The sequence below is a fragment of the Myotis lucifugus genome, unplaced genomic scaffold (assembly GCF_000147115.1).
Source record: "Myotis lucifugus unplaced genomic scaffold, Myoluc2.0 scaffold_5382, whole genome shotgun sequence".
In the NCBI taxonomy this organism is placed as follows: domain Eukaryota; kingdom Metazoa; phylum Chordata; class Mammalia; order Chiroptera; family Vespertilionidae; genus Myotis; species Myotis lucifugus.
Window position 1 is genome coordinate 1 of NW_005876430.1, and position 10,012 is coordinate 10,012.

Sequence of the window (10,012 nt, forward strand, 5' to 3'; positions counted from 1 at the left end):
AGGGCCGGGGGCTGTGCCCTTCACAGAGTGGACGCCCAGGGCTGGGGGCTGTGCCCTTCACGGAGTGGACGCCCAGGGCTGGGGGCTGTGCCCTTCACAGAGGGACGCCCAGAGCCAGGGGCCATGCCCTTCACAGAGTGGACGCCCAGGGCCGGGGGCTGTGCCCTTCACGAAGTGGACGCCCAGGGCCGGGGGCTGTGCCCTTCAGGAGCTGGGAGAACCGTGTACGTCTGCAGAACTGCATTGCGGGGCGCCACCCAGGGCAGCTATCCCGCGGGTCCAGGGACCAGTCAGAGGGTGGACAGCCTTTGGGAGGAAGGAGGGGACGCTCTCGGGCTGTAGCCACCGCCGTCCCTGAAGCCGCACGCATTGCAGGCCAGGCCGAGCCTAGCAGCTCGAAGCTGTAATTGGGCGTCTCCCCCCTGCCTCCCCCCCACCCCCCCGGGCTCTGCCCGGGGTCAGCGCAGCTCCTGCGACGGGGGACGCAGCCGGTCCTTCTTCTTCATTACGGGCTCTCACGGCCAATTTAGCTGGACAGTGGCGCCAGCACAGGGACACGCAGCCGCCGGCAGCTGATGGAGGAGACGCTGCAGGGGGAGGGGGCTGGGGGCCGGGCAGCGGGCACCATGTCGTGTTGCTGCTGCGGGGGACAGCCATGGGGCTGCGCTCCTGTCACTGGCACAGCAAGGGCTTTGGTGGGGGGAGGGTGGGGGCGAGCGCCGTCGATGCCTCGCAGTGGAGGCTGCAGAGGGTCCTCCAGGGAATAGCTGGGAATTCAATCAGCGAAATGAAACAGCGCAGAACCGGCAACATGCTCTCCGCGACCTTATTTCAAGCCCTTCGCGGCGGCGGAGATCAATGAGGAAATCACTGTTTCTGTTCACAGCGTCCGTCAGCTGCTGGGGCCGCCCTCCCTCTCAGCCTGGCTGCGAGGAAGACACGCGGGGTGGGGGTGGGGGGGAGGGTGGGGGGGAGATGCGGGGGAGCTGACCGACCTGCCGTCCTGGCAGCTGGCCAGACAGCAGACAGTTGCGACCGCGGTGCCACTCAGCAGGCCCCCCGCCCCCCTCCCCGGCTGTGCTGGCCTGTGCGGGCGAACCAGCCGCTGGGCCGTCCTCACCATGGAGGGCGGACGGCAGGGCTCTGAGAGGGAAGCAGGGCCGCGGGTCACCTGCCCGAGACGCAGGCTCCGCGCAGCAGGGGCGGTGGAGAGGGCACAGGCGCTCAGCCCAGGCTGGACTCCCGGAGCCGGCCCACGGGAAGCCTGGCGACCACCCCCCCAAGATTGGGGCACCCCCAGCATCGCCAAGTGCCCCAGTGCCCCTCCCGCAGGCCCAGGCCGGGAGGACGCCCAGGCCCCGGTGGGGGTGGACTGCGGAGGCAGATGGGACATCACGCGTGACCGTGCCCTCCCTCCCGCGATGACACGGTGCGGGCTGGGCGGGGGCCTGGGAGGCCTGGGGCCCGGGCCAGGTGGGAGGAGGCTGGGACGCGCGGCCCCTGTCCACCTGCCGCTGCTGGGCACCCGGTCGGGCTTAGAATCAGCCGGGGTGTGTGTGTGTGTGTGTGTGTGTGTGTGCACGTGTGTTCATGGGTACACACGTGTGCATGTGTGTTGTTGATTGTACACATGTATGTGTGTGCACGGGCGGGGCAGCAGGATGGAGGGCACTCTGGCAAAGGGGAGCCCCCTATCCGTTGGCGCCCCGCCCAGGTGGGGCAGGAGCGGACGCCAGCCCTCGGCCTCCCCTGGCCGGGCCCCGCTTCCCCCGCTTCCCCTCAGCGGCCGCATCCGTGACTCACCAGCCCGGGGCTGGAGGACGAGCCAGATCCTTGCCGGGCTCACCGTTCTAGCACCTTCCGCCGCCTGCCGTGTGATGAATAAGCGTCCGGTGACTCACCAGCTGGAGCGCCCGCCGTGTGTGCCAGGGACCGCGAGGGCGGGGAGAGCAGCGGGTGCAGGGCCGGCCGGCGCTGACCAGGGGCCAGCTGCGCGGACTCCGTGTGTGACATCGTGAAATGGGGGGAATTCGGCACCAGGGACCCCCCCAACACTGCCTCGGGGGACGGGCCCTCCCCGTGTGAGTCCGGAGTCTTGGGGCCTCCACACTTGGTCAGAGCAGAGACGCCTCACCCCAAACCGGGGGGGGGGGGGCGTCATGGCGCCCTCGCCGCGGAGGAGCCGAGGGAGACAGCGGGTGAGAGCCAGTCGCGGGCCTGCGCAGCCCCACAGCCAAGCCCGCCGTGTGCCGAAAGGGCTGCTCCAGCGACACAGCCTGACCCCGAGGCGGCAATGGGACCAGGATGGTTCTGGCCCATCTCCACGTCGGCCTCTCAGCCCGCGGACATGGACCCTCTTTCTCGGGTGGGAGCTCGGCCCCTGGGAGAGTCCCCACCTGAGGGCAGGAAGCCGGGCCCCTGCGGAGCAGGAGTCGGAGGGACTGGGCGGCGCCCACGTGGCTCCGCGGCTCCCGCTGCACCTTCGCGTGGAGTGGAGTCAGGCGTGGCCGCTGTCGGAGATGAGCCCTGGCCGCTCCCTTCCCTCGGGAGGAGCCTGGCTCGTGCCTGGTGGCTGGACTCCCCGGCCCAGAGGTGACCATCCGCCAGGCAGTGGCCTCCTCCCCGCCCCTCGGACGAGCTGGGCCTCCCACACAGTCCACTCGGCGTGGGGGCGCGCCGGGAGCCGGAGGGGGACCGCAGGCACCTGTGGGGGGCACCCGCCCGGCTGCCTGGGGAAGTGAGGACACCCCGAGGCCCGGCTGCTCCAGAGCTGAGAACCCCGCTGGCCCCCGAGCACCCAGAAGGGCTGAGGGTTGGATTCCGGGCCAAACTTTTAATAAAAAAAATGCACCCACAGGCGTCCCGCCATCAGCCGACACACCCGTTCCTGGAGCCGGGGAGACTCAGGGGTGGCGGCTGCTCTGTCTGCTCGCGGGGGACCATTTCCCTGCGTGTTCAATATCCTGGGGATATTCCCTCGCACACGCCCCGCCCGAGACGGGGAAGCCCTCCCGGGCCACCGGCCGCTCCTCTCTCTCCGGGGACTCAGAGCGGGAGTCTGTGCGTTGTGTCTCCCTCCGTCGTCGTTGGGGGGAATGACGAAGGCGCCGGGCGTGACTGTGGTGCTTGTGACAAGATCACCCACCAGTGGCGCCAGACAGGGCCCGTCACAGGGCGGGCGGGGCCTCGGGACCGTGTGAGTGGAACCCGGGCTCCTGGGAACCCCAGCTCCGTCTCAGAGGGAGGATCTCTGGGCGTCCCGCTATGGTTTGTGAACAGGAAGTGGGAGAGGCACCTCCCCTCCCCGTGTCACTGCGGCTGGTCCCACTCGGGTGCGACACTCGACCACCAGCCACGCCGGCTGGGCAGCCTTCCTTCTGTGGGGGCTCCTTGCCCAGCAGATGGTTGTGCGGGGTGGTGGGTGCGGGTGGCAGGGTGGGGGGAGCCTAGGAACCTCTGCTCTATTTCCATCCGCAACTTCCCGACTACGGGGCAGGGCGGGTCCCAAGGCCCCCCCTCCCCACGCCCCGGGGCTGAGCCTGTATGGCCCCGCACCTAGCCGCCCGCTCCCTGACCGGCTCCGGCTCCGCGGGCACAGGACCCCCCCTCCACACCCTCCACAGGCCCCTCAGAACCCTCAGGGCCTGCTCAGCCCGGGCCCTGCTCGGCATCGACAGGACGGCCATGGCGGGGGGCAGACCCCAGACGGGCCGGCTGCTGCCCCCCCGGACCCACACAGCCCCTGGGGAGCCCCTGGCCAGCGAGGGAGGGCCTGGGTCCCCTGCACCCGCTGACAGGCCTGCCGGTGCGCCGGCCATGCGTACAGGGAGCGCCTGTCCCGACTCCTTCCCGCTGAGCCCTGGGGGAGCCTGGCAGGCGGGGGGTGGGTGAGGGTGGGGGTCCCGGGGGGGAGCCTTGGTTCCCGCTCAACCACGGGGGGAGGGGAGCTCCGAGATGATTGCTCGGCTCTGGATTTTGGGGGTACGGGTGGTCAGAGACCCAAAGGGAACGTGTCCACTGTCAACTCCCAGAAGGGGGGACCCCTCCCCCTTCTGAGGGGCCACGTGCGTCTGCGAGGAGCCGGGAGACCATCGGTTACACCCTCAGACACGAAAGGGCAGCCACACGAAGTCTCCGACTACGTTTATTGTTCCTTAGGAAACTGGAGAGCACAGAGTTCCCCTCTTTCTACTTAAAACGGTACGTCCCGCACTCGGCGCCCCGGAACACTCCCCTCCCGCCGGAAACGGAGTCTCCCCGCGAGCCCTCCCCCAGGGGTCACCGGGTCAGAGGTCGGACTGGACGAGAGCCGTCCCTCTGACCACCTCGCCGTGAACTTGGCTCTCTCTCTACAAGGGCGAACACTGAGGATTATTTTTCTTTGTAGCAACAAGAACCACCCGCTTACGGGTCCAAACTACGGCATGACAACACCCACTTCAAACCACGCACAGGGACCACCTCAAGGAACAAGACACACTGCACAACACACTACGGCGGGCGCGGCGGGCACCGCCACACGCGCCACGCGCCCGGCCGCCGCGGGCACGGACAGGGGCACAGGCTACGGGGGCCTCGCACGGGAATCTAAGACACGACACGTGGTCGAGGAGCAGCCGCCGGGATGGGGACACTAGAGGAGCCCGAGTCGAGCCTCCGGACGCCGAGCGCGACCGGGAGCCCGGGGGGCCACGCCGAGCCGCCCACCGGCACCGACCTCGACCTGAGGAGAGTCCATGCGATCCTAACGGCGGGCCGTCCTGGGCGAGAACTGGCCGCGGACACGCCTTACTTCTCTAGTATGTCATGTGACCGAAAAGGGGGCTGAAGGGGTGGGGGGCGAGGGGAGCCCTGGGCTGCAGTTCCAGCTGCAAAGTTGGGGGGGGCCTCTCCCCAAATCCGTCGCCCTCCGGCCGGAGCCGGAGGGACGCGGAGGCCGTGCCCGCGCGCGATGCCCCGCGCCACGCGGCGGCCGGGCGTCCCGAATCCGTGTGATCGGTATCGCGAGGGTCACTTTGGCAGCCGCTTTCGAGGGATCTCCACGCGGGCGGGGCCGGGGCCTGGCTCCGGGCGGGGGCCCTACAGCTCGTCGGAGCGGATGACGTGGAAGAGGGTGACGTTGTAGAGGACCTGGTGGCCGTTGTTCCAGGCGTAGAGCGCGCGGTCCTTGGGGTTGTAGTCCAGCATGGAGATGTGCGAGTACTTGTTCTGGAAGGGGATGTCGATGTACTCGTAGGTGGAGGCGTTGGTCTGGTAGGCGTAGTGCACCTTGGTGCCGCCCGAGTAGCCGTTGGTGACGTAGAGCGTGCCGCAGATGATGAAGGCCTCGCCGGCGCTGCGCTTGGGGTAGCTGGTGTTCCAGGTGTGCAGCACCTGCAGCGACACGGGGTCCAGCTTGCTGACCACGATGTTGCCGGCGTTCTGGTTGGTGGCGTAGACGGCCCAGAGCCCGCTCTCGTCCACCATCAGGTCGATGTCCGAGTGGCCGCCCCAGGCGTAGTGGTACATGTTGTTGTAGCCGGCGTAGTCCAGGCTGCGCTGCTTGAGGATGCTCTCGGTGCGCAGGTCGAAGCGGATGACGATGTGGCTCTGGAACTTGTTGAAGTAGATGGAGCCGTTGTAGACCACCTGGCCCGTGCCCGACCAGGGGTGCGGCAGCCGGTGCGACGTGAAGTTGTCCGTGGTCATGAAGTCCTGCAGCGACCTGTACTCGCGCACGAAGCGGTTGTTGTGGTAGCCGTCCATGTACCACACCTGCGGGCAGAGCAGACGGGCGGTGAGCGGTGCCGGGAGCCGGCGGCTCTGCCCCAGGCAGCGCCTCTCCCACCAGAGGAGCCGGGAGGGGAAGATGAAAAGGGAAGGATGCCACGGCCCCTCCCACACCCTCAGGGCACACCCTTTCTTTTGCTTTTTGGTTCATCCTCACCTGAGGATGTTTTCCACTGATTGTTAGAGAGAGTGGAAATGAGGGGGAGCCCTGGCTAGTGTGGCTCAGTGGATAGAGCGTCAGCCTTTGGACCAAAGGGTTGGGGGTTCGATTCCGATCAAGGGCACGTACCTCGGTTGCAGACTCCTCCCCGGCCCGGGCCCTGGTTGGGGCACGTGCAGGAGGCAACCCATCGATGTGTTTCTCTCACATGGATGTTTCTCTGTCTTTCCCTCTCTCTCCCGCTCTCTCTACAATCGACGGGAAAATCCCCTCGGGTCTTGGGTGAGAATTATAAAAAGACAGCGAGGGGGAGAGAGACACAGGATAGTGCCTCCTGCATCCAGCCCCGCCAGGGCCAGGGCTCAAGCCTGCAACCGAGGTACGTGCCCTTGACCGGGATCAAACCCGGGACCCTTCAGTCCACGGGCCGACGCTCTATCCACTGAGCCAAACCGGCCAGAGCAGGGGTGGGCAAACTTTTTGACTCGAGGGCCACAATGGGTTCTTAAACTGGACCGGAGGGCCGGAACAAAAGCATGGATGGAGTGTTTGTGTGAACTAATATAAATTCACAGTAAACATCATTACATAAAAGGGTACGGTCTTTTTTGTTTTTTAGTTTTATTCATTTCAAACGGGCCGGATTCGGGCCCGTGGGCCGTAGTTTGCCCACGGCTGGGGTAGGCGCTGGGCGAGAGGCCCACTTGCAGCGCCGGTGTTGTTGGTTCCGCCCGGGTCCCACCAGGCCTGCGGGGCGGGGCCGTGTGCACAGGGCGGCGGGCGCGGGTAGGAGGTGGGTCTCTTCCTCCGCACACCGCACCCTCGGGCCGCCCTCGGTCGGTGCCCCCCCAGGCGCCACGCTCCGCGCGCACAGGCCCTGGGCAGGAGACCAGCGGGCCCCACAAGGACACCTGGTCCACACGACCCCGCCCCAGGCCCGACGAAGGGGCACTCACCCTGTTGTCGCCCTCGGGGGCCAGAGGGTCGGTCATCCAGGACCCGAACCTGGAGCCGGACGTCTTGACGGTCACGGGGTCACTGATGCCCGTCAGCTTGCCGCAGGCTGCAAGAGAGCAGGCGCAGGTGAGCCGGCGGGGTCCCCGCGCTCCCGGCCTGGGACCTCAGCTAGACAGCGCTCGCGCCCTGGCTCTTCCTGCAGACACTGGGCCTCCCCGGACCAAGGGCAGCTGAGGCGGGGGCAGTGGGGGGAGGGGCAGCCCCCGCAGCGCCTCTGGGGGGCGGTCAGCAGCCAAGCTTGGTTTTCTCGGGGAAATGGGGTGGGGAGAAGGCGCTGTCTGTCCGGCGCCTGTGGCAGGCGGCAGGCTCCACGCAGGACAGAAGCAGGTGGCTCTGCTCCGGCCCCTGCTCCGGCCCCGCCTGTCGGGCAGAACCAGACCCAGGCAGGGCCGCCGCCTTCCCACGGGCCACCTGGAGGGCGGCGTGTCTCCTGCGGGAGGAGGAGCGGAGGCCGGAGGGCCGGGGCTCTGGGCACTGACCGGTCAGCATCGGACGGACCTTGGGCGTGACCTCGGCCTCCCCCGCTCAGATGGAGGCTGGAGGCGAGGTGGGCGTTCTCAGGGCCCCCAGCACGGCTGCGTCCAGAACCAGCACCTGACTCAGCCCTGCCCTCCCCACAGCCGTGGCCTCCCAGGCTGCCTCTGGCGGCCCCCGCGCTGTGCCCACCCCACCTGTCCCGCCGACGCGGACCCGTGCGCACAGCCGCGGCAGTGGGCAGAGTGACCGCACCTCTGCCGGCCTCCAGGGCAGTGCGTTTCTGAGCCCTGAGCTGCGGGGCGGTGGCCTCGCTGGGGGACAGGTGGCCTCTGTCCCGCCCTTCCTCCCTCCAGGCCTGGCCCAGGGACCAGGAGACCGACTCTGCCCTCCGCACCACACTCCGAGGTGAGAGGGCGGGTCAGCGCCCCGCTCGGCTAGAGGCCCGGCCCAGCCCGACGCCGGCCCCCACACCGGTGCTCTAGCCGCTCCTCCATCGGGAATGCCACCCCCTCCCTGCCTGTCTTTCCTGGCTGGACCCAAACGGATGCCTCTTCCAGAGACCTCTCCCTCTGAGCCCCACCCCGTCCTCCCTGACCACACACTTCCTGGGCCACAGACATAGTGTGTGGGCCTCCTGGTCCCAAACAAGAAGCTTGTTGCCCTTTTCTGTCTCCCCAAGACTCGGCTGGGAGTGGTCCAGAGTGAATGAGTGAATGAGTGAGTGGATGAATGAATAAGTGAATGAGTATATGAGTGAGTGAATGAATGAGTGAATGAGTGAGTGAATGAGTAGATGAGTGAGTGAATGAATGAATGAGTGAATGAGTGAGTGAATGAGTAGATGAGTGAGTGAATGAATAAGTGAATGACTGAGTGAGTGAGTGAATGAGTAGATGAGTGAGTGAATGAATGAGTGTGAGTAGATGAGTGGGTGAATGAATGAATGAGTGAGCAAGTGAGTAGATAAGTGAGTGAATGAGTGAATGAGTAGATGAGTGAGTGAGTGACTGAGTGAGTGAGTGACTCATCTCTCAGGCACTCAGAGGTAAAATTATCCCTCCCTCAGGAAGTCTCGCCAGCCACGGCTTCGCCATCTGTCCCAGCAGAGGGATGGGGGCGGCGTGTGGCGTAGGCAGTGTCCTGTGGCAGCGATGACACTGCCTCGGAGGACGGTGGGGTCACAGCGGGAGGCACTGGGAGCTTCTAGCCACACGCCTGACACGGCACACACCTGACTCCGGGGACATGCCTGACACGCAGGCGCCCGACATGGCACGTGATCAGTGGAGGCCCCGCTCCTCTTGTTACTCTTGTCTAGACCGGGGATGCGGAGAACATGGGGTTCACCGCAGCGAAGCCCAGGTCAGGGGCTGCCGGGCCGGTCACTGCGTCCTGCCCGCCCAAGACCTTCCGGCCTGTGGCTGCTCGGAAGGGGAGGGCCAGGTGTGACCCGCAAGGCCAGGTGTGACCGCAGCAGGGCCAGCCCGCTCTGCCCCCTCCGAGGTCCCCTCCCCTGCCCACCCCAGAGGAGCCCGGAACCTGCCCGGGCTGCTCCGAACCGCAGGCTGAGGCTCAGGGCTGGGCTGGAGGCGCCCGCCTGAGTCAGGAGCTGTTTTGTTTCTCTGTCCAGACGGGCTCTGCCAGGACCTCGGGAACCACAGGCTCTAACCCACGGCAGAGCCGTGGGGGGCGGGGGGCACATCAGTTCACGAAGGTGTCCCTCTCTCATCACGGAGGAGGGCGAGGGGCGGGGAGAGGAGGCTCGGGAAGCGCCCACGCAGGTGCCTCTCACGCCCTGGACCTGGGCACCCAGCAGACTGCACCCCAGCCCCAGCCCCCAGACAGAGGGCGGGGAGAAAGGGCGGCCTCAGACAGCTGTCAGCGCGGGCGCCACGCGGGGCTGCCTTCCTTCCTGCTCCCTCGGCAACCTCCGCGCCAGGAGCCCGGCTGCTGAGGGCGCCTGCTCCTGAGGCTAAAAGAGAGATTCGATCAAGCAGCCACGGCTTCAGCTGGGTCCCAAGTCCCTGAGCTGAAGGAACACCTGCCAGGCTGTCTGTCTCCATCTGTCCATCAGCTATCGGTCGGTTGTCTATCATCTGTCCTTCTGTCTGTCTATCTGTCTATCTCTATCAATCATCTGCCATCTGTCTATCCCTCATCTATCTACCTCTATTAATCACCTATCATCTATCTATCTACCTGCCCACCTACCTACCCCCCCCCCCTTCCTGGGCCGGTGAGGAGCGAGTGATGTAAATGACACCCATGGCCTCGCACCATCACCCCAGGGCCCAGGGACCCCTCCGCCTTCTTCAGATGGAGAGAGGCTGCCCCCCAAGCTGGTCACCACCTCGGGAGAGTCACATGGCTGTCGGCCACGCGTCCTGCCTCCCCAGCCGGGCTCACAGTTGGCTCATCCCCGTCCGCCTGGTGCTGGCTCAGTGCAGACCCCGGACCCCACCTGCAAACCCCGGACCCCAACTTCAGACACGGAACAACAACTGCAGACCACGGACCCCAATTTTAGACTCCAGTCACCATGCGGCATTTTGAGATCTAGTCTGCGGACGCAAAGCGACATATTGCTAA

At 66.5% G+C, this 10,012-nt stretch overlaps 1 protein-coding gene across 1 annotated transcript; it reads right to left on the bottom strand.

Moving 5' to 3' along the window:
* Positions 1-4,128: 4,128 nt before the first annotated feature.
* Positions 4,129-8,694, bottom strand: OLFM1 (olfactomedin 1). Its single transcript, XM_023749306.1, has 3 exons — positions 8,655-8,694; positions 6,886-6,992; positions 4,129-5,754 (listed from the first exon to the last, which is right to left on the bottom strand). Exons 1-3 carry the CDS (start codon positions 8,692-8,694, stop codon positions 5,080-5,082), a joined length of 822 nt encoding a protein of 273 aa, XP_023605074.1. The 3' UTR covers positions 4,129-5,079.
* Positions 8,695-10,012: the final 1,318 nt, after the last annotated feature.

Coding starts and splice junctions, on each gene's coding strand:
- OLFM1 (XM_023749306.1), bottom strand. CDS start 8,694: ATGTCGGGCGCCTGCGTGTCAGGCATGTCCCCGGAGTCAG. Junction 6,993..8,654: donor AGGCATGTCCCCGGAGTCAG/GTGTGTGCCGTG, acceptor GCTCTCTTGCAG/CCTGCGGCAAGCTGACGGGC. Junction 5,755..6,885: donor CCCCCGAGGGCGACAACAGG/GTGAGTGCCCCT, acceptor CTCTGCCCGCAG/GTGTGGTACATGGACGGCTA.